We start from the raw sequence: 24,846 nt of genomic DNA, 5'->3' as shown, positions 1-24,846 counted from the left end.
ATCCTAAAGGAAATCAACCCTGAAGATTCATTGGAAGGACTGAGGCTGAAGCTGAAGCTCCAATACTTAAGCCACCTGATGTGAAGAGGCAACTCATTGGAAAAGACCCTGATGCTGGGAAAGATTGAAGGCAGGAGAAGGGGACAACAGAGGATGAGATGGTTCGGTAGCATCATCGACTCAATGAACATGAGTTTGAGCAAACTCCAGGAGATGGTGAAGGACAGGGAAGCCTGGTGTGCTGCAGTTCATGGGGTCACAAAGAGTCTGGGTGACCGAAGAACAACAATATGACTGTGTAAATTTGTTAAAACTTGTCAAAATGAGGTTCCCAAGTTGATGCATTTTATCGTATATACTCAGTCTCAGTGAAGCTTTTTTGCCCCTGGCTTGAGGATGGTTAAACAGATAATGGGATAGACTGTGGTGGACATTTCCTTGGTTTTAGCTGTTACAATTGAGGGAAGGAGAAAAATTGGGAGTGGATTGTACTATGATGAGAAAAGAGGCACCGTTGACATTACCTCTGATGAGGGTTCCCTCTTTTTTTTTGGCCATGTGGCCAATCTAACTTTAGCTGCCCTTAAGGTCCCCTGGAACAAATCATTGACCCAATGAGTCTTAATAATTTATCGCCTTACTTTCAAGTCACAGTTTAACTTGTTACCTCTAAAGAAGCTATAAACACTAGTTTTTATTTCAGGTGACTTAAGGCCACAGCAGAACCAGGAACTGATGAGCTGAGAAGACAAAGGACAGCCTGTCTCCTCCCCTCTGCACCAAGAGCCTGGAAACGGTTTGTGGGAGCAAGAGGCCTCCGCTCCTGGGCCCCTGCGAGGTCCTACCCCATGGCCTTCAATGACTCCTGCTGCAGTTGGGGGACGTCGGCCGCTTCCAGAAGATCCAGATGATTCTGTTGATTCTGCCCCTGCTCCTGACGTTTTTGCACAGCACCCTGCAGAACTTCACCGCCGTCATCCCCACCCACCACTGCCGCCCCCCTGCCAACACCAACCTCAGCGAGGACAGGGACCCGGAGGCCTGGCTGCCCCGGGATGGGCAGGGGCGGCCAGAGTCCTGCCTCCTCTTCACCTCCCCACAGCGGGGACCGCCCTTTCCCAACGGCACAGGGGCCACAGAACCCTGTCCCCACGGCTGGATCTACGACAACAGAACCTTCCCTTCCACCATCGTGACTGAGGTGAGGAGCCCTGGGCCCCCAGCTCCTCCTCCCAACCCCTGTGTCCCCACCTTACCATCCCCACACATCCCCACACACGCGCAGAGACACACACACACAGACTGTGTGAACCTGACCTGAATTTGTCCAAAGACCCTGGAGCTATGAAGAGTTCTGCCCAAAATGCAGGACAGAGAACAGGGCTTGGAATTGAGGTCTTCCTGGTAGAGAAGGTTATGGAACGCCTTGCAGAAAGCTGTTCCCTGCCCCTCCAACCTCCCCCAGAGAGAGAGAGACTGCTGCTGGAGTTCAATAGTCCACTTTGGTTTCCCCGAGAGTAGGAAGGTGTGGGGGTGGTACAGAGAGGTGGAGAAAGGAGGCAAGCAGAGAGTGGAGGGCAAAGAGAATATTCCTGAGCAGGGGATTCTGGGCTCAGAGTCCTAGAGACAAAAACAATTTCCTGACTTCGTCTAGAAATAGCTCTCGGCAGCTGGGGCCAGGAGATGGAGAGCAGCCAAGGAACTAAGATGGGAAAGAGAACAGGGTTATGGGGAGGGGGAGGGTCCTTTCATCTCTAGTGATTTAACACCCCTCCCCCGAAACACACACACAGTCGACTGTAGAGTCTCCCTGGCCTGCTAAATGGTTCATCCGGCTGAATTCTGCACTCTGTAGCTGTCGCATGGATCGTGCTCTTAACATCTGTTCTAGTCAATGGTCTTTTGGTTGCAAGAAAGGGAAGCTCTCTCCAGTCAGCTCATGAGGAAAGGGATTTCAGGAAATCCAAGGGCAGGAAACAAAAGCGTTTCCAGGCATCATGGCAACTGGAACCAGGGATTGGAGCACCAGAGGCATCGCTACACACTCACTCCATGACTCTCCTCCTCAACCCATTTCGTCTGCCTGCTTATCTCACAAGACGACTGCTGATCCCAGCTCTGGTCCACTACCTCTCAGATTTAGGGCCCACCACCAACCGAAGGGGCTTCCCAGGTGATACAAGTGGTAAAGAAGTTGCTGCCAATGCAGGAGACCTAAGAGACGCAGTTTCGATCCCTGAATTGGGAAGATCCCCTGGAGAACATGGCAACCCACTCCAGTATTCTTGCCTGGAGAATGCCCATGGACAGAGGAGCCTGGGGGCTACAGTCCATGGGGTCGCAAAGAGTCACACGAATGCACCAGCCAGAACATTTCCGTAAATCTTAATTCAAATTCTTAGAAAAGGCTCTGATTGACTCAACCCAACACATTGATGAGTAGCCCCCTCCACGATCCTGCAATTTAATCTAATCATCACACCAAGGGGCAAATTAGTGGGATTATGTGGCCCATTGCCTGGTAGTCAGGGCCATGCAGAAAAGATGACCTGAGAAGGGGCTGTGGGTGAGCACAGTCTCCAGACCTGCCTGATGCAGCCTCAGTCTGAAAGTGGTAGGAGTTAAGCCATACTTCCCACTAGCCAGACCCAAGACACAGAAGCAGAAGGTGAGTAAGGATGGCTAGTCCTCCTCCTTCTGAGCATCATATGCCATCCCCTCCTGGCATAGTTGATGGGGGATGCCTTCCTTATTCTCCAGCCTTCACCCAAATTCTGAGACATCCTCCTCCACCCACCTTAACTTGTATGCTATCAATCCCTCCAATTCTGCTTTTCCGTTTCCCTTCTTAAAACTCTACACCCTGCTTTCCAAGTTCGACAATACTCCAGGAACTATTAATATCAACCTTGCTGTTGTTCTTCTGTTCAAAACAGCAGGCAGTGTGATCAGAAGCTCAAATTTCCTTGGATTCCTTGCCATCTAGAGCAAAGAATCTGGGTGAGAGAGCACCACTCTCCTTCTAAGTGGAGAGTTAGTAGTTATCTTCTCATCAGTTTTGGTGACTGACAAAGCCAGATGCCTACAATTTTCCTGAGTTGTGGGGAGAGGCCAAGAATAATCCAGTCCTCTTCCAACAGGTACTGTGTGTGGGACCAATGTCCACCATATTTTCATGAACACAACCAGGATAACTCTTCCTTGGGCCAATAATGCCAAAGGTTGCACCAGAAAACACTCCATTAGGATAATAGGCAGCTTACATGTATAACCCAGTGTGAAGCTGGACCTTTTGAGTCGTGAAGCAAATGAAATAGCTCACAAGTTATCAAGGGTTGCTTAAGCAAGAAGATTGGTCTCAATGAAGATGCTTCACCTACTAGATATAGTAGGCACAGCAGCACAGATCACCTGAGGAAGACAAGTCCCAGCTTGCCCCTTGGAAAGAACTCCCAAAGGGCCCTGTATCCCAAAGGGATACTTCATCCCTCTGAATGCAAAGCAAAAAAAAAAAAAAAAAATTAGTATTAATAGAAATAAGATGCTAACCCTGGGTTATAATTTAAAAAAAAAAAGCCTACCTGAGCTTTTCTCCTTATTTTCTTTTTTTAGTATTTATTTATTTATTTGGCCAAGTCGGGTCTTAGTTGCATCACGCGAGATCCTTCTTTGCAGCACACGGACTCTCTAGTTGCAGCAAGCAGGCTTCAATATTTGTGGCATGCTGGCTGAGTTGATCCGAGGCAAGTAGAATCTTGGCTCCCCGACCAGGGATGGAATTTGCATCCCCTGCATTGCAAGGTGGATTCTTAACCACTGGACCACCAGGGAAGTGCCCTCCTATTTCCTTCTGAATTAAAATATCCTGAGTATGCTCCTTGGAAGAAAAGTTATGACCAACCTATACACATATATATATATATGGTCCAGAAGCACACAGAAGAATATGATCCTCAAGAGTCTCAGATGCACATAGGCTTTTAACGTAGATAGTAAAAGTACTATGCTCACCCTAAGGTGATATAAGCCCCTTGCACCGTTGCTTTTACAGAAGACAAGTACCTTAGGGCAAAGCAGAGGCAGAGAAATTCTTTGTAATTCAATCTGACTACATATTCCATATTCATTTATCAGTTTCTATTCTGAACTACACCCAGATTGCATCACTAGGCTGCATACAAATTGTGTTCTCTTCTCACTCCTCTGACTTCTTTTGTTATCTGACAAACCCTTATTTTTCCATTTTCTCTAAAACTGATAAATCTATTTTTTAAATTTTATTGAAGTACAGTTGATTTCCCTGGAGAAGAAGATGGCAACCCACTCCAGTATTCTTGCCTGGAGGGTTCCATGGACAGAGGAGCCTGGCGGGTCACAAAGTCCCTGGGGTCGCAAAGAGTCGGAAGCAACTGAGCAACTATCACTCACAGTTGATTTACAATGTACTTCACAGTGTACTTGTGTTCATTCTGCTGTATAGCAAAGTGATCCAGCTACACACATATATGTATATATTCTTTTTCATATTCCTTTCTATTATGGTTTATCACAGGATATTGAATATAGTTCCCTGTGCTATATAGCAGGACCTTGTTGTTTATCCATCCTATATACAATAGTCTGCATCTGCTAATCCCACACTCCTAATCCTCGCCTCCTCCAGCACTTCTCTGACTTCTCTCCTCTTTCCTACACCCTCTTGCTTCTCATCCTTCCATTCCTAAGTTCCAGTCTTATCTTATCCCTAACTCCTCCCTACAGTGCGTCTCCATCTCCACAGTCATATTCTATTCACAAGTTTCCAAGAAAGACTATTAAAATGAAGTCCCAGTTTGACACAGCCCTAAAATCTTTTTTAAATAAAAATTATATCAGATAACACATAGAATTGCTGAAGAGTAGTTATTTGAATAAAACAACAATAAAGTTCATTGCTTTTTTTCACTTTTCATTTTATATTCCAGTTCAGTCGCTTAGTCATGTCTGACTCTTTTCGACCCCATGAATCGCAGCACGCCAGGCCTCCCTGTCCATCACCAACTCCCGGAGTTTACTCAAACTCATGCCCATAGAGTCAGTGATGCCATCCAGCCATCTCATCCTCTGTCATCCCCTTCTCCTCCTGCCCCCAATCCCTCCCAGCATCAGGGTCTTTGCCAATGAGTCAACTCTTCGAATGAGGTGGCCAAAGTGTTGGAGTTTCAGCTTCAGCATCAGTCCTTCCAATGAACACCCAGGACTGATCTCCTATAGGATGGACTGGTTGGATCTCCTTGCAGTCCAAGGTACTCTCAAGAGTCATCTCGAACACCACAGTTCAAAAGCATCAATTCTTCGGCACTCAGCTTTCTTTATAGTCCAACTCTCACATCCATACATGACTACCGGAAAAAGCATAGCTTTGACTAGACGGACCTTTGTTAGGAAGTTTCTGCTTTTTAATATGCTGTCTAGGTTGGTCATAACTTTCCTTCCAAGGAGCAAACGTCTTTTAATTTCATGGCAGCAGTCACATCTGCAGTGATTTTGGAGCCCAAAAAATAAAGTCAGCCACTGTTCCCACGGTTTCCCCATCTACTTGCCATTAAGTGATGGGACTGGATGCCATGATCTTAGTTTTCTGAATGTTGAGCTTTAAGCCAACTTTTTCACTCTCCTCTTTGACCTTTATCAAGAGGCTCTTTAGTTCTTCTTCACTGTCTGCCATAAGGGTGGCGTCATCTGCCTATCTGAGGTTATTGATATTTCTCCCGGCAATCTTGATAACAGCTTGTACTTCCTCCAACCCAGTGTTTCTCATGATTTACTCTGTATATAAGTTAAATAAGCAGGGTGACAATATACAGCCTTGATGTAGTCCTTTTCCTATTCGGAACCAGTCTATTGTTCCATGTCCAGTTCTAACTGTTGCTTCCTGACCTGCATACAGGTTTCTCAAGAGGGAGGTCAGGTGGTCTGGTATTCCCATCTCTTTCAGAATTTTCCACAGTTTATTTAGGGCTTCTCAGATGGCTCAGTGGACAAAGAATCCTCCTGCAATGCAGAAGATGCAGGTTCATTCCTGGTTCAGGAAGGTCCCCTGGAGGAGGACATAATAACCCATTCTAGTATTCTTGCCTGGGGAATCCCATGGACAGAGGAGCCTGGCAGGCTACAGTCCACAGGGCCACAAAGAGTCAGACATGACTGAAGCGCCTGAGCACGCATGCATAGCTATTTAGCAATGTTGTGCTAGTCTCAGCTGTACGGCAAAGTTATTCGATTATACACGTACCTGTATCTATTCTCCTTTAAATTCTTTCCCCCTTTAGGTTGTTGCATAATATTGAGCAGAGTTCCTGTGTTATACAGTAGGTCCTTGTTGATTATCCATTTTAAATATAGCAGTGTGTACATGTCCATCCCAAACTTCCTAATTATCCCTGCCCTCCACCTTTTTCCCCTGGTAACCATAAGCTCCTTCTCTCGGTCTGTAAATCTCTTTCCATTTTGTAAATAAGCTCATTTGTATCATTTTTTTGTTCATTTGTTCTAATGTATTTATTCTTTTTTTAAGATTCTGCATGTAAGTGACAGAGCAATATTTCTCTTACTCTGTCTGAAAGTCCGTTGCTCTTTGGAGAAAGTGTTCAAATGCCAGCCTCCCAAATTGTATATCATGTGGTGTGTGCACAGGGTATTAATTGTCCCACAGTAATAATTAAATTCAAAAATAAGGATTTCTTTCCAATCAAATCAAGATTATCAAGCAATTATACCTGAAGGATGAATTCATTTGGATATATATTAATACAAACTAGGGAGCATTCCCTAAGCATCCTAGTCATCCCAATCCTTTTTCCTTTTTCTTTTTTCTGTTAACAAAAGAAATGAGTTTTAAAATTCACTCAAAAGTATACAAAAACTAGCTCTTACTTGTAAATGAAATGCCACACTCATTTGTCATCTTTACTTAATTTTAAAGGCATCTGTGAGCAGTATGATTTTTCTGCAGGCTGTAGAGCTGTTTTACTCCACCTCGAAATAAAGTACTTTTAAAATGGGAATCTTTTTTCTAATATTCATTAAAAAGAGCAACAAAATTTAAACTATTAGTTAAGCTATTCAAGTGCTGCTTACACAAGATTGCAAATAACTACACCCTCTCAGACTTGCTTATGGAAAGTTAAGGGAAGGATGCAAGGGTATTTCACAGAACCTGAGGTCAAGAACTTGAGGCCAGTCTTATGAGAGACCGCAATCAGGTGGTTGGGGAGAACCAGGGCACCTGGACCCTCCATCCCTACCTCTCTGGCACTGTGCCCTCACCCTGACCTCTCTGACTAGGTTCCTGCATCCTTCCTCCCCTCCCCCTCCCCCTCCTCCCCTTTTCCCTCTCCTTCCTCCCCCTCCCTCTCCCCCTCCCCCTCCTCCCCTTTCCCCTCTCCTTCCTCCCCCTCCCTCTCCCCTCCCCCTCCTCCCCCTGCCTCTCTTCCCCTGCTGCTTCTTTTTCTCCTCTCCCACTCTCTCTCTGTCTCTTGATTTCTCAACTCCACTTCCACGTTGTTCCACATTTGGCCCTCTCATCCCCGCTTTGAGTGTCCTTACAAACCTTCCTTCTCTGAGTCCCTTTTCTAAATCTGTAAGAAAAAGAACCAGATTTTTAATTCTGTCAGTTTTCTTCAGCTGCACCCAAGGAGGGACAGGTTAAAGAGCCCTGAAAGAGGGTAAGCAATTAGTGCTCTGAAAAAGGGGAGCAGGCTACACAGCCATCCCCAAAAATATCTCTTACGTGTTTTGAAATCACTTGAATCATTCTTACCAGGAGAAGATGGCAAGAAAGATTGTGTGACTCACGGAGGCAGGCTCTCCTTATGTGCCGGTCCCAATCCAACATACTCAGCCCACCGGGAAGGATGGAGTGGACTGTGGTGGGGCCAGCCCAGCCCTCCTTGACTCCAGCTCTTCCTTCCTCACAGTGGGACCTTGTGTGTACACGCAAGACTTTGCTGCAGTTGAGTCAGTCCATCTTCATGGCAGGAATACTGGTCGGAAACTTGATGTCTGGGATCATGGCAGACAGGTCAGTGATGAACAAGCCTGGATCAAGGAGCAAAAGCATAGCCCCTCTAGGCTGGACACAGAGGGGAGACTGGCAGCCCTGAGAACGCAGAGAGGGACACAGAACTGACCCACCCAAGCCTGACCGTGTCTGGAAGGTCTGCAGGAATCACACAACTGTCCCTCAGCACTTCCCATGTCTCACCTCCTTTCAGTTCCTCCTCACAATACCCTTGTGAAGCCAGCATGAATGTTACAGTTAACTGCATTTTGCTAATGAGGACACTGAGGTTCAGGGACGTTAGATAATTTGCCCAAGGTGCCTAGAAGGAACCCAGAAAATTATGTTGTTAATTCTGAGGAGTGGAAATGGAAAGAAGAGAACTTTTCACTTTTTGTTATTATATTGTTTGAACTTTTATGGTAATTCTTTACTTCTGTAATTGTATATATATTTTTCTTTTTTTTGGCTGCACTGGGTCTTTGTTGCTGCCCGAGGGCCCTTCTCTAGCTGTGGAGAGCAGGGACTGCTCTTTGTGGTGGAGCACGGGCACTAGGCACTCAGGTTTCAGTAACTGCAGCACACGGCCTCAGCAGTTGTGGCGCATGGGCTTAGCTGCTCCGTGGCATCTTCTCGTGCCAGAGATCGAATCCAAGTCCCTGCATTGACAGGCGGATTCCCACCCACTGTGCCAGCAGGGAAGTCCTAAAGTAAATATTTAATGTTTACTTTAAAAAAAAAAAAAGTACAGTCACACAGCTAACAAGTGGCAAATGCAGGACAAGAATCCAGATTTTCTGACACCCAGAAGAAATTGTTTCCCCCCACTTCTGCCTTGTATGTGACATGTAAGTGTCACAGAAGCAAATACAGACCTGGCAATCAACAGCAGTTAGGGACCAGCCTCAGGTCTGCCATAAGCGTGTGCCACAAGAAGGCTATACCACCTCTCTCAGACTTGGTTTTTCCATCTATAAAATGGAGGCTGTGATAAGCGTTAAATTAGTATCTGACTCAGTGTTTGTTACCCTAACCTTGACTGTCTTCCAGGCCAGAGACCATAAAAATAACCATGGGATGAATAGTAAGAGGCAGTTTTCTAAAGAATAAAATTTGAGGGTGTATCCATGGCTGATTCTTATTGATGTATGACAGAAACCCACAAAATTCTATAAAGCAATTATCCTTCAATTAAAAAATAAATAAATTTAAAAAAAATTTTTAAAAAAGAAGTTTGAAAGTACTATGTCACAGCAGATCAAAGACACAAAATCAGCTTTATTATTCACAAAATATAAGCCACAGTCAAATCTATTTTGCAAAAGCATAAACCTTGCATAAGTTTCCCCAAAATAAAAATCCCATAAACCAAGCTCATGGATACAGAGAAGAGACTGGTAGTTGCTAGAGACAGGAAGGAGGGGATGGCCAAAATGAGTGAAGAAGGTCAGAAGTTACCAAGTTAAAGCTATAAATAAGTAAGTCATGGGAATGTAATGTGCAGCATGATGACTGTACTTAATAATACTGTATTGCATATTTGCAAGTCACAAAGTGAGATCTTAAGTGTTCTCATAACACACACACACACAAAAATTATTGTAACTATATATGGTGATAAATTATAAGTAGATTTATTGTAGTTCTCATTTCACAATGTATACAAATATAGAATCATTATGTTATACACCTGAAACTATTTCACTGCTGTATGTCAATAATACCTCAATTTAAAAAAATATCACAAAGCGCTGTCTCCTAACAGGAATGTTGGTTGTTTCCATCAACCAACAGTCAAAAAATCAACCACACTCCAAAGCAGTAGCTCCCAAACCTTGGAAGCGTGTTAAAAGTCAGGTTTCTAGCATACCTTCCAGGTAGGCAATACGCCATAAGTGGGGCTCTGATATCTGGATTGCTTTCAACACACCCCTGTGATTCTGATAAAGGTGTGTGACTCCCTCCACAGAGGTTTGCAGAGATGCATCAGGACCATGGACAGCAGCAATCCAAGGATCCTCCCAACAACAGGTCCCCTAGATGCCAACCTTCACCCAATTATTCCCCGCCTCCTATCTCAGCATCTACCCCATGGTCAGATGCAGGCAGCCTCACAAGCACCTGTCAGATTGCCCAGGGCATCAAGGATGAGACAGCCAGGGACACAGGACAGGGGAGCAAGCAATGCGCTTGCCAGGTTTTCCCTCCTTTCACAGGCTGGGCCGCCTGAAGGTGCTGACCTGGAGCTACCTGCTGTTAGTGGTCTCAGGGACCTGCGCTGCCTTCGCCCTCAACTTCTCAGCCTTCTGCGCTTGCCGATTCCTCTCAGGCATGGCTGTGTCTGGTGCCAGCAGCTCATCTGTGATTCTGAGTGAGCGGGAACCCAGGAGGGTCAGCTTATGGGGACTCCTCAATCACAGGGGCACAGTGAACCAGGGAACCTGATAGATGCAAACCTCAGCTCCTTCCCTGAGTACCTGTCCCAGCCCATTCTGACCTATCTGGGTCTTTCCTGGAGTAGGTAGTGTCCCAAGAAGAAAATAATTAAGATCATGGCCTCTTTGGTGGCTCTGATCATTTGGGGCTGGAATTCATAGGTATTTAGGGATCATTGTAAGGATGAACTAAGACTCAGAGATTGGAGTGGGGTTGCTTAGAGAAGCCAGTCAATCACACAGGGAATCTTTTATTCAACATTTGTTCACTAAATACAATTTCAAAAGGCATTTAATTTGTGTCACATCCAGCACTGTGGATAAACAAGTGAACAAGAGGACACTACCCGTGACCTTAAAGAGTTAATAGTCGACTGGGTGAGCTGCCAAGCAGTTACAAATTGGTTTACTAAAGGCGAAGACGGGGGCTATCCTTGATGATGTGGGAGTTCAGAAGTGGGGTGCTCAACCAGGACTTGGGGAGCCAGGAAATCACCCCAGAAGTGGTAACATCTAAGGTCAGAACTGCACAAAATGTGAGGCAGAAAGAGAGGAAGTAAAGTTCTCGGGCAGAGTTCTAGACAAAAAGAAAAGAATTTACAAGTCCCTGAGGCCAGAGTATGACCCCTTGGAGGAAATGAAAGTGCTGCAGAATGGCCTGAGCATAAGGCTCATTCATCTCTATTTCCCAGGTCAAGCAAAGGGCATGGCACAGGATCTTCAACTCTAAATGCTTGTTGAATTAAAATGAGTTGAAGGAAGTGCAGAGAGAGTGGCTATAGGCAGGTCAAAACAGGTTCGGAAGAAGCAAGGAAATACGAGTGTTGGGATGGTGACACTGATTAGGAGCATGCATAGGAATTCAGAACCTTCTAGACCATCCCTACACACACACACACACACACACACACACACTGAACCTAACCAAATATCATACCATCCTCGCCTTATCCAGTGAGGGGCGTGCAGAGTAGGACGGAGCTCATGAGATGAGCCCTTCCACTCCAGTGTGAAGCTCCTCCTCCACCCCCCAAATACACACATACTCACACAACCCTGACTTCAACCTAAGCTCTGCTCTTCTCCCCAGATCTGGAGTGGCTGCCCATCCATGCTCGTCCAAGTCTGGGCCTCCTATTAGGACTTGTTCCCACCCTAGGCCAGCTCTCCCTGGCAGGCATGGCTTATGCTCTGCCCCTCTGGCGCCACCTACAGCTGTTGGTGTCTCTGCCCCTCTTTGTCACCTTCGTCTACTCCAGGTGAGTGGGACCTCAATGTAGGGTAGAGTGCTCAAAATAAGTCACAGATGGGTATAGCGTCTCCCAGAACACCCCTTCCCAATCTCCTTAAGTATCAAAGCAGAGCAAAGCAAAAAGAACCAATGTCTACACTGATAGATAGGGAAGACCTTGGCCAGAGAGGGGTAAGACTTATCCCAGGTCTCCCAAGTAGGCAGGGATAATCCTTGAAGTAGAACCCAGAGCTCCTAACCTCAGCCCAGGATTCTTTTCACCCCTCCCAGCTGTCTCCCCACTCTGGTCTGTGCCTTTCTCAGAAACCCACAACTCTGTCAACTCAGGCTAAATTCATGCCACCCCCAAACCCCACCCACAGGTTCTTCGTAGAGTCTGCCCTCTGGCACTCCTCCTTGGGGAACCTGGACCTCACCCTGAAGGCCCTGCAGAGAGTGGCCCAGATCAATAGGAAGCAAAAAGAGGGCGCCAAGCTGAGTGCAGAGGTGAGACACCCCCACCCGAGACCCTCTGTGATACCCCACCAGGGCTCCGCCTGCACCTCCCCCCTCATCCTAGAACCCAGGTCATCTGGTGCTTCCCAGGCAGGGGGTGGGGGGACGGGTCCCCAGGGGAATCTAAGCCCTGAGCCCCATCTATCCAAACAGCTGCTCCAGATGAGTCTGCAGAAGGGCCAAGCCCAGCCGTCGATGCTGCAGATGCTGCGCTCCCCTGCTCTGTGTCAGCTCTTCTTCTGTATCATCCCACTGTGGTAGGTCCGTCCCCACTCAGGTAAGAGACAGACAAGCTGATGGGAAGGTAAGCAGACTGAGCAAACAGGACAGCCTGGGTAGTTGGGAGGTGGAGGGAAGCCCCACTTCCAGTGGGAAAGGACACGGGTACTCTGGAGACTCAGAGGGCTCCCCACCTGCTGAGGGAGAGAGAAAGCCCAGCTCTCCTCATCTCCTGAGCCTGGAGCTCAGCCAAGCAGCACCACTGACCTTGAGAAAAAAAGAAGCAGCCACCCCCAAGAAGCCCTGAGCTTCTGGACCTAAGAGTTCTGTATCACAGGCTCTCACGTTCTCCTGAAGAAGTCTGCATTCTTCTATTGCCATGTAGCAAATTACATACTTAACTGCTTGAAATAGCACACACTTATTATCTCACCATTTCCATGGGTCAGGAATCCAGGCAGAGCTTAGCTGAGTTCTCAGCTTAGGACTTCACATTCTCATCTGGATGCTCAACTCGAGAAGACTCCACTTTTAAGTTCACCCAGCTTGCTGTCAGTAGCCCAGTCATGTCCAGCTCTTTGCGACTCCATGGACCGCAGCACACCAGGCTCCTCTGTCCTTCACTATCTCCTGGAGTTCATTCAAATTCATGTCCATTGAGTCGGTGATGCCATCCAACCATCTCATCCTCTGTCGTCCCCTTCTCCTTCCCTCAATCTTTCCCAGCATCGGGGTCTTTTCCAATGAGTTGGCCGTTTGCATCAGGTGGCCAGAGTATCAGAGCTTCAGCTTCAGCCTTCCAATGAATATTCAGAGTTGATTCTCTTTAGGATTGACTGGTTTGCTCTCCTTGCTGTCCAAAAGACTCTCAAGAGTCTTCTCCAGCACAATTTGAAAGCATCAATTTTTCAGCTGTTACCTGAACTCATCTCTTTGCAGTTGTAGGACTGAGGGTCCTGGCTTCTTGCTGGCTATCAGCTGGGAGTTAACCTCAGCTTCTAGAGGTTGCTCTCAGTTTTCCACAAGGACTTTCCCACCATGGCTGGCCACTTCATCACACAGCAAGTAGCGTCTCTAGAGTGAGTCTGCTAGCAGGGAGCCATCCTGGAGGCTGCCTGCCACTATGTCTTTCTAAATACTGTGCAACGTGTTCCTGGCAAGGGGATCATTTGCCGTTGACAAGAGTATAACCGTGATCTCACTTGATTTGCATACTTCCATAATTGTTCTGAAGGAAAACGTAGAGGGCGGCAGAGGATGAGGTGGTTAGATAGCACCACTGATTCAACGGACATGAATTTGAACAAACTCTGGAAGATAGTGAAGGAACAGGGGAGCCAGGTGTGCTGAGGTCCATGGGGGTCACAAAGAGTTGGATATGAGTGAGGACACACACGCGTGAGCACACCCACACACACACACAGAGCAGGGACCTGGAAGGAGGGGAAGAAGACCTGTTGTGAGGTTAAAAACATTATTTTCTCCTAGGTAATTTTTAAATGTATGATAGATAACATTCTTTTTTTTTTTTTTTTAGAATTAAAGGAAGACTTTATCTACATTCAAAATATAAAAACCCCACTGAAAGATTGATATAAGGCCTAAAGGAAAAAACAGATAGTGAGAGCAGTTTGCAGACCGTAATTACTATGTAGACATGGCATGCCTATTACTCAAAGCACATTCCCCTCTGCTCCTGCCCCAGGCTCGTAATTCTTTTCGGCCTCTATGGCATGGTCATGAGTCTGCAGTTTTGAGATCAACATCTACCTGGCCCACGTGTTCTTCACGATTGTGGACCCACCATTTTATTTCCTGGGCTTTTTGGCCACCAAATCACTTGGCCGCAAACGTACCCAAACAGCCTCCTTGCTGTTGTCGGGGGTCTTCACTGTGACCTGTGCCATGATACCCCTGGGTGAGTACCGCCCCATTCCAGCTCCCGTCTTCGTCCTTCCCCAAGCCCGCATCTCAATCTGGCCCAAGTCAGCTACCCAGAGGGTGTGAAAATCTCAAGGCTCCTCCAAATGTTTCCCAGTACGTTATCACCACCTCTTTTCCTTCCAGATCACATATTCCTCCGCATCACGATGGCCGTGATAGGAAAAGGCTGTTTGGTTGGCTCCATGAACTGCCTCCTTATGTACATGGGAGAGCTGTACCCCACAGTAATGAGGTGAGTGGGGGTGTTGGGGAGGAGTCCTAGGATGGAACAATCAGGCCCTAGGGCCAGATGGTTTCCAGTCAGAAGGAGCACAAAGGTCAAGCAATTATTTTTTAAGGCAAGAGAGAAGAACAAAAACACACAGAAATTAGAACAAAGTAAAGACAAAAAGGAAGATGGTACTAGTAACTCAAAATACATCAGTTGATACAATAAATGTAAACAGATTAAACCTACAAGTTAAGAGACAAATTTTCTTTAACCTAGGTGTTTTTTTTTTTAATCTAGTTCATGATTTTATCTAGTTCAAGTGTAAACTACATGAACTAGATGAAATCAACTTGGATTATCTGGCAGGTTTAATCTGTTTACATTTATTGTATTGACTGATATGTTTTGAGATACTAGTACCATCTTCCTATTTGTCTTTAATTTGTTCTCATTTCTGTGTATTTTTAAACAGATTAAACCTACCAGTTAAAAGACAGATAATCCAAGTGGATTTTATATAATTCATGTAGTTTACAAGATACCCATCTAAAACGTGAGACCATGAAAATCTTAAATGTGGAGAAATAGAAAAGGATATACTAAAAAAAAAAAGAAAAGGATATACTAGGCAAATATTAACCAGAAGACAGGTAGAGAGGTCAAGATAGACTTTAAGAGCAAAAAAGTACAATAGTTAAGAATATGGCCCGGAATTCCCCAATGGTCGACACTTTCACTGCCAGGGCCCCAGGTTCAATCCCTGGCTGGGGAATTAAGATCCTGCAGGTCACATGGTGCATCCAAAAAAAAAAAAAGAATATGGCTCTGGTATAAAAGGTAACTAGTCCAAATGCTCAGTCATCTTAACTATAAAACACAAATAATAATAGTACCAGAAATAGATTAAATAGAAAATAAATGTATTAAAGAGAGTCAAAACAAAAAATCAATCTTTGAAAATACCAATGAAATGGGCAAATGCCTGGTAATAATAATAAATTTTTAAAAAGACTAGACATGAATAAATATTGGGGAAAAAAACTGAACAATAAATCTAGAATAGTTAAGATGCAAAAATTTAATTATGTAATTAAAGATGCAAAAAATCTATAAACAAGTCTCTACTGATAAATTCTAAATTTAAATTGACAAATTCTTTTTAAAAATAATATAGAAAAACTAATTCTAGAATAAATTAAAATTTTGAATAATAAACTTTAAAATCTAATCTCAAAAAAAACCACCCAGCCCAGATATTAATACAGGTGGGTTCCACCACATTTTCAAGGAACAAACCTTCCAATGTTACATAAATGATTCCTAAAAACAGAGAAAAAGGGAAACTTTGATCCCTGAGTCGGGAAGATCCCCTGGAGAAGGAAATGACAACCCACTCCACTATTCTTGCCTGAGAAATCCCATGGACAGAGGAGCCTGGTGGGCTATAGTCCATGGGGTTGCAAGAGTCAGACATGATGGCAACTAAACCACCCACCACCAACAGGACAACTATTTACCTGTATGCAAAATAAATAAAATGCAATCCATATTTCAACCTTCAAGAAAAATTAATTTTTGCTGAAGAGGGGAATATTTCTGAAGACATTCTTTAAAAAGCCTAACCAAAAAAGAAACACTGATAGATTTTTCTATGTTGGATTTTTTTTCCCCCCTGGCCATTTGTTTCACCATAAACAGAGTGAAAAGAGAAAAAGAAGGTATTTACAAGGACTTGTACACAGCATTTATAAAGAACTTCTGGAAATCAATGAGAGGAAAAGACTATTTCCATTAAAGGGACAGAATAACATTGACAATAATCCCCCAAATAATAAAGTATTTTTAAATATCCTTGAAGTATTTTTAAATCTCCACCAAGGAGCTAGAAAAAGAGTCTGGGAAAACTAGGCCAACCATTTAAGGGCAATTGGGAATTGGGAGCCTGGAGAGGTAAGCAGAGCACCTGAGCACGCACTATACATGATGAAGAAAGTCATATGCATTCGCTCTGATCTCAGAATCAACTGTTTAACACAGTACCGGGGATCCTGGACAACACTGCTGTATTCAGAAATAAAAAGAAATAAGAAATTTGGTGTCTTCCCCGGTGGTACGATGGACAGGAATCTACCTGCCCATGCAGAGGACATGGGTTCGATCTCTAGTCAGGGAAGATTTCACATGCTATGAAGCAACTAAAGCCCATGAGCCACAACTACGGAATCCCATACACCTAGAACCTATCCTCTGAAACAAGAGACGCCACTGCAATGAAAAGCCCCCCCACTGCAACAGGAGAAGCCCCCACTTGCCACAGCTAGAGAAAGCCTGTGTGCAGTGACAAAGACACAACACAGCCAAAAATAAATAAATCTTAAAAAAAAAATTAAAAGAGGAGTGTGTACAGCATCATTATTTAGAGAGATTTAGAGACCATCATCCTAAATAAACCAACAAAATCAATGTGTGCGTGCTTAGTTGCTCAGTCGTGTCTGACTCTTTTCAACCCCATGGACTTCAGCCCGTCAGGCTCCTCTGTCCATGGGGATTCTCCAGGCAAGAATACTGGAGTGGGTTGCCATGCCTTCCTCCAGAGGATCTTCCTGACCCGGGAATCGAACCCAGGTCTCCCGATTTGTAGGTGGATTCTTTACCATCTGAGCCAGCAGAATCAACAAATAAATAAATAAATAAATAAATAAATAAAATAGTTTAGCAGGATGGTGGTTACAAAATCAAATTACCGAATGTCAAGAGCAATAACATAGAAGCTATACCCTAGAAGCAATAATCTAGAGAGAAAATCCAGAAGATAACCTCGAAAATCTTTGAAAATGAAGACACTATTCAGAAAAGCACCTAAAGCAAGATATTATCAGGAAATTAACAGAGGACACCCAAGACTTCCATGGAGAAGTTTTATGAAAACTTCTTAAGATACAAAGATTATCTTAGTAAATGGGGAGACATTCCACACTTTTGTTTAGAATAACATAATAAAGATGTCAAGGTAACTTTTAGAAATTTATAGAAATTCAACAGAATCTAATCAGAATTTCAATTAGGTCATTTTTTAGGAACTCCAAAAACTTATTCTAAAATTCATATAGAAGAAAAAAGACCATAATTGCTAGTCAATTCTGAAACAGCAAAGCAAAGAGGAGTCTCTCATTCTACCATCTATAAAGACATATAACAAAGCCATGGTGTGTCTGTGGCTTTCTTGGTGCAAAAAGAAACAAACAGAATTAATGAGAGGGCTTGGAAACTAATAGATACAGATGGAGACAAGGGTGCAGATGAAGACAGAGATAAAGGCGGGGGAGGAGGAAGGAAGGGGAGGGAGAGGAAGAGGAAAAGAGAAATATGGCAACTATATCGATTCGATTATATCAAAAAGGACTTCTGCTTATTGAAGGATGCAATGGACAAATTTAAAAGAGAGGAATTCCCTAGTGGTCCGGTGGTTAGGACTCGGCGCTTTCACTGCTGGGGTCTGGGTTCAATCCCTGATCAGGGAGCTAAGACTCCACAAGCAAGCCACAAGCAAAAGAAAAAGTATTAAAAGACAGAGGGTAGATTGGGAGGAGGTTTTTACAACATTTAACACTGACAAAGTTCAAATATTAAAAATATAAACGAAACTCCTACAAATCAACAAGGAAGAGAGGGAATTTCAGTAGAAACTTGATAAAAGAAATAAATACATGGGCATTTTATAGACAGTGAAGCCCAAAAGATTAACTACATGAAGAATGAGATCGTCACTTTGCACACACTAAAGTGGCAACATTAAAAAGCTGGATTATGCCAACTGTCGGTGGCCACAAGAGAATACAGGATCCCTGAATCCCCACGTGACCCACATGCAGCACTGGTGGGTATGAAAGTTGGTGCTGCCATTCTAGAGATACTGGCAGGACGTACACAAACACACACACACAAACACACACACACACTGCCCTAACCACGCCCTTCTTAAAGAACTTTTCACAAAGGAATGCCTACATGATCTGTGCACGGTCACACTCACTGCAGTGTTGTTTGAGGTCATGGCTGATGGGCAGCAGTCTAGCCATTTAGGTGAAATGCCCACTGTGGAGGAGTATGCAACAGTAGGTAAACAGATAGGCATGGAAATATCTTTGAAACAGAGTGCTGAACTAACACAACATTGTAAAGCAATTATACTCCAATTAAAAAAAAAAGAGTGCTGAATGAAATGAGAAATAGAATGATCTATTGCCTATACCATTTAGGTAAATTAAAATATTTGCACACAAAACAATACTTTACAAGGACATATGCAAATAAAAAGTGCACATCAAACGCGACATAGTAAGTTGACTTTGGCAAGGAAGGGATTAGGAGAGGATAACAATATTATATTTTATTTTATAGCTACAGTTTTGCTAGTAGTCATGTAAAGATGTGAGAGTCAGACCATAAAGAAGGGTGAATGCCAAAGAGTTGATGCTTTCGAATTGTGGTCCTGGAGAAAACTCTTGAGACTTCCTTTGACTGCACTGAGATCAAACCACTCAACCCTAAAGGAACTCAACCATGAATATTCATTGGAAGGACTGACGTTGAAGCTGAAGCTCCAATAGGCCACCTGATGTGAAGAGCCGACTCTCTAGAAAAGACCAGACCCTGATGCTGGGAAAAACTGAGGGCAGGAGGAGAAGGGGGCAACAAGGGATGAGATGGCTGGATGACATCATTGACTTAATGGATTCAGTGTGAGCAAACTCTAGGAGATAGTGAAGGACAGGGAAGCCTTGCCTGCTGCAGTCCATGGAGTTGCAAAGAATCAGACACAACTTAGCCACTGAACAACAGCGATGATTATACTGATAAAAAGGACTCAACAATTAAGATGGGGAATAAAAAGGCCTTTCAAGTACAAACGATAATAGAGGGTGAGGGTCATGAACTGAGATTTATAATTAACTCAACCCTCTGCTCCTAAGGTTCCAAAAAAAAAAAAAAATGTAGAAAAAGAGAGAGTGACTAGGTTGGTACTTGAGATAAGATGATCTGGGTAGGTCTCCTCTGTAAGGATCAAAGGCCAACAGTAAAAAATAAATGAGGAAAGAAAGGGACAGGGTGCAAGATAAGAACTGGGTAGTCAGGACCCATCACATAGGAATTTAGAAGGAAGTCAGATTTTATTCTAGCCTGATGAGATAACATAGATGATTTTAAGCAGAGGGTGTAAGGATCTAAGTTACTGTTTTAAAAGATCACTGTGGGGGAATTTGGGGTTGACATATACACACTATTGGTTTTGTTTGTTGTTGTCCAGTCACTAAATCGTGTCCAACTGTTTGGGACCCCGTGGACTGCAGCATACCAGGCTCCCCTGTCCTTCACTATCTCCCAGAGTTTGCCCAAATTCATGTCCATTGAGTCAGTGATGCTATCTAACCATCTCAACCTCTGCCACCCACTTTTCCTCCTGCCCTCAATCTTTCCGAGCATCAGGGTCTTTTTCAATGAGTCGGCTCTTTGCATCAGGTGGTCAGAGTATTGGAGCTTCAGCATCTGTCCTTCCAATGAATATTCAGAGTTGATTTCCTTTAGGATTGACTGGTTTGATCTCCTTGCAGTCCAAGGGACTCTCAAGAGTCTTCTCCAGCACCACAGTTTGAAAGCATCAGTTCTTTGGTGCTCAGCCTTCTTTATGATTCAACTCTCACATCCATACAGGACTACTGGAAAAACCATAGCTTTAACCATATGGATCTTTGTTCACAGTGATGTCTCTGCTTTTTAATACATTGTGTAGGTTTGTCGTAGCTTTCCTTCCAAGGAGCAAGCATCTTTTAATTTCATGGCTGTAGTCACTGTCCACAGTGATTTTGGAGCCCAAGAAAATAAAACCTGTCACTGCTTCTACCCTTCTATTTGTCATGAAGTGATGGGACTGGCTGCCATGATCTTAGTTTTTTGAATGTTGAGTTTTAAGCTAGCTTTTTCACTCTCCTCTTTCACCCTCATCAAAAGCCTCTTTAGTTCCTCTTCATTTTCTGCCATTAGAGTAGCATCATCTGCATAGCTGAGGTTGTTGATATTTCTCCTGGCAATCTTATTTCAGCTTGTGACTCATACAGCCAGGCATTTCACATGATGTACTCTGCATAGAAGTTAAATAAGCAGGGTGACAATATACACACTCTTGATACACTCTTTTCCCAGTTTTGAACCAGTCCATTGTTCCATGTCCAGTTCTAACTGTTGCTTATTTACCCACATACAGATTTCTCAGGAAACAGGTGAGGTGGTCTCTTTAAGAATTTTCCACAGTTTTTTGTGATCCATACAGTCAAAGGCTTTAGTCAATGAAGCAGGAGCAGATGTTTTTCTGGAATTCCCTTGCTTTCCCTATGATGTAGCGAATGTTGGCAATTTGATCTCTGGTTTTTCTACTTTTCCTGAACCCAGCTTGTACATCTGGAGGTTCTCAGTTCACATACTGCTGAAGTCTAGGTTGAAGTATCTTGAGCATAACCTTCCTAGCATCTGAAATGAACACAGTTGTGTGATAGTTTGGACATTCTTTGGCATTGCCTTTCTTTGGGATTGGAATGAAAACTGACCTTTTCCAGTCCTGTGGCCACTGAGGAGTTTAATCTCTTCAATTTCTGTTAGGTCTTTACCATTTCTGTGCTTTATCATGCCCATCCTTCCATGAAATGTTCCCTTGATATCTCCAATTTTCTTCAAGAGATCTCTAGTATTTCCCATTCTGTTGTTTTCCTCTATTTCTTTGCATTGTTCATTAAAGAAGGCCTTCTTATCTCTCCTCGATGTTCTCTGGAATTCAGCTTTCAGTTGGATGTATCTTTCCCTTTCTTCTTTACCTTTCACTTCTCTTCCTTCCTCAGCGATTTGTAAAGCCTCCTCCAAAAGAAGACAGCCATTTTGCCTTCTTGGATTTTTCTTTGGGATGGTTTTGGATACTGCCTCCCGTACAAGGTTACAAACCTCCATCCGTAGCTCTTCAGGCACTTTATCAGATCTAACCCCTTGAATCTATTCATTACCTCCACTGTATAATCATAAGGGATTTGATTTAAGTCATACCTGAATGGCCTACACTACGGATACTATATATAAACAGATAACTAATGAGAACCCCCTGTATAGCACAGAGAACTCTACTTGGTGCTCTGTGATGACCTAAACAGGAAAGAAATCCAAAAAAGACAGGAGATACATACACATATGGCTGGGTCAGTTTGCTCTACAGCAGAAAATGACAGAGCAGTGCAAAGAAACTATAATCCAATTTTTAAAAATAAAATAAATAAAGATCACTTTGGCTTCCTCATGGAGAATAGACTGGGAATAGAAGGGCCCAGAGTCGAAACAGGGCAACTCCCCTGGTGGTCCACTAGCTAAAACTCTGCTCCCAATGCAGGGGGCCCTGGTTTGATCCCTGACCAGGGAACTAGATCCCACAAGCTGCAACAAAGATCGAAGATCCCAAGTGTCGCAACTAAAACCCATCACAGTCAAGTAAAGTAATTAAAAAAAAAAAAAAAGTAGAAATGGGAAGACCAACCAGGAGCTTACTGCAATGGCACTGGCAAGAGGTGAAAATGACTCATCGTAACCTGGGGCTTCCAGAGGGGCTTCGTTGGTAAAGAATCTGCCTGCAGTGCAGGAAACCCGGGTTCGATCCCTGGGTTGGGAAGATAACCTGGAGAAGAGAATGGCTACCCATTCCAGTATTCTGGCCTGGAGAATCCCATGGACAGAGGAGCCTGGCAGGCTACTGTCCTTGGGGTCACAAGGACATTACTGAGTGACTAACCACTTTCACAACGTGGTAGGCAGTGGTAGCGGAGATGGGGAGGAGGGAACTGATTCTGAATGTGTTTTGGAGGAAGAGCCATCCAAAGACGTGGGGAAATAAGGGAACAGGAGTCATCAGGATGATTACTAGATATTTGAACAAGTGGGTGGTTCGATGTGCCCATCAAAGCTGGATATGGTGTCTGCAGCTTGGGGAAGAGGTTGGTTGGGGGTTTGTTCACGGTTACACAGTGAGTTCACATTGGAACCGGAGCCTGGGCTTCTTGGTTCTGAAAACAGTTACTATCAACTTTCCTTTTAGCCAGCCAGGGTAAGTGCATTCCTGTGAAAAACAAGTGAAAGTGTTCGTCGCTCAGTCATGGCCAACTCTTTGTGACCCCATGGACTGCAGCCTGCCAGGCTCCTCTGTCCATGGAATTCTCCAGGCAAGAACACTGGAGTGGGTTGCGTTCCCTTCTCCAGGGGATCTTCCCGACCCAGGGGTCATGCTCCCATCTTCTGCATTGCAGGCAGATTCTTTACCATCTGAGCTACCAGGGAGGAATGTGAAAGAAGAAAACAAGATTGACAGGCAGAGTTAGGGTACCCACAAGCCTTACTGGCCTCACCAGGGTGCTCTCCCTCCCCGCAGGCAGAGAGGTATGAATGTGACAAGCTGCTTGGCCAACATAGGCAGCATCCTGAGCCCGCTGGTGGGCATGACCTCCGACCTCTACCCTTCCCTGCCTCTTTTCATCTATGGAGGGGTCCTCGTGGCTGCCTGCCCCATCACTGCCCCCCTGCCAGAGACGCTGGGGCTGCCGCTGCCCAACACACTGCAAGACCTGGAGAGAAGGTAGGCTTCCCCCCATACCCTCAGAGCTCTAGGACTGCACAAATCATTGATCCCATCCATTTAACAAAACAAGAAGAAAAAAAAAAACAGATCCAGGGGAGACTGGGGACTTAGTTGGGGTCATTCAGCTAGACTCTGGTGGAGCCAAGGCCAGAATCCAGGCCTCTGGCTTCCCTGGTCCTGTTCTCACAGATAGGCAGAGTCCCCTAGAATCCCTTCTGGGACTCTCAACTCTTGGAAACAGTGGGAGATTTGGACATAAAGTGGGACAACTGAGCACAAACCTAAAAAGGATCCCCCATCTCTACTCCCACACCCTGCTTCTCCTTCCCCCATAGGTGGGAAGAGAAATCGGGGCAGAAGCAGCAGGAACAGCAGATGGTCCCACTCCAGTCCTCCTGAGAACCGAGCAGGGGCAGAGGGTGGACGGAGTCCCTGCATCTCCACCCCAGGAGGAGGAACAGAGAAATCGCAGCCAGGGGAAGATGCGAGGGGCCTCGACTGGACCTGTGGTTCCAGAGAATACTTCCCCGGGGCCCCCCACTCCTGGTCAGACCCATCCTATCATTTCATTAAAAACAGCTATGCACATAAAATGATTCCATTATATATATATTCTTTTTCAGATTCTCTTCCCTTATAGGTTATTACAAGATACTGAATATACGTCCCTCTGCTATACAGTAGGCCTTTGCTGCCGCCACTGCTGTTCAATCGCTAAATCATGTCCAACTCTTTGTGACCCCATGGACTGCCGCAGGCTTCTCTGCAATTGCCTGGCTTCTCTGGCCTTCACTATCTCCCGGAGTTTGCTCAAATTCACGTCCATTGAGTCATGATACTATCCAACCATCTCATCCTCTGTCGTCCCTTTCTCCTCCTGCCTTCAATCTTTCCCAGCATCAGGGTCTTTTCCAATGAGTCGGCTGTTTGCATCAGGTGGCCAAAGTATTGAAGCTTTAGCTTCAGCATCAGTCCTTCTGATGAATATTCAGGGTTGATTTCCTTTAGGATTGACTGGTTTGATCTCCTTGCAGTCCAAGGGACTCTCAAGAGTCTTCTCCAGCACCACAATTTGAAAGCATCAATTTTTCAGCTGTTACCTGAACTCATTTCCTTGCAGTTGTTGGGCTGAGGGCCTTGGCCACCACTCAAAGCCCAGGCATTTTGTATGATCTCGTTGTCCTTATCTTGTAGAAACTTAATCGTTTGTTTACTATTACTGGGCAAAGGTAACAGTAGTGCAAAGTCCTCTAGTAAGGAAAGTGCTTGGCAATTTCTGGAAACAGCAAGTCCTGTTTGGCTGGAGCAGACTAGTAAGGAGGCAGTGCTAGGATACCAGATCAAGGAGGAAGAAGAGGCTGATCACACAACGGCCTTGCAAGTACTTTTGAGACCAGGAGCTTTACTTTGAAAAAGATGAGAAGGTGATAGAGCATCTCAAATAGAGGACAGATACAATTTGACTTATACGTCAAAAGGAACCAAAAAAAAAGACAAAAAAAAAAAATGGACTTCCCTGACAGTATAGTAGTTAAGACTCTACACTTCCAATGCAGGGGACACAGGTTTGATCCCTGGTCGGGGAAA

The 24,846-nt window shown here is 44.5% G+C and overlaps 1 protein-coding gene across 1 annotated transcript; it reads left to right on the top strand.

The window, feature by feature from the left end:
• Positions 1-862: 862 nt before the first annotated feature.
• On the top strand, positions 863-23,840 carry LOC122430742 (solute carrier family 22 member 6-like; the record flags this gene model as incomplete). Its single annotated transcript, XM_043451562.1, is given in 11 exon segments — positions 863-1,201; positions 7,959-8,062; positions 10,258-10,412; positions 11,567-11,735; positions 12,091-12,214; positions 12,377-12,480; positions 14,148-14,192; positions 14,194-14,360; positions 14,510-14,618; positions 23,053-23,256; positions 23,595-23,840. Coding segments are annotated over 11 exon segments (1,584 nt in total), but the record flags the coding sequence as incomplete, so codon positions are not given.
• Positions 23,841-24,846: the final 1,006 nt, after the last annotated feature.

The sequence above is a fragment of the Cervus canadensis genome, chromosome 29, assembly GCF_019320065.1.
Source record: "Cervus canadensis isolate Bull #8, Minnesota chromosome 29, ASM1932006v1, whole genome shotgun sequence".
Classification (NCBI taxonomy): domain Eukaryota; kingdom Metazoa; phylum Chordata; class Mammalia; order Artiodactyla; family Cervidae; genus Cervus; species Cervus canadensis.
This window is presented reverse-complemented; position numbering and strand designations above follow the sequence as displayed.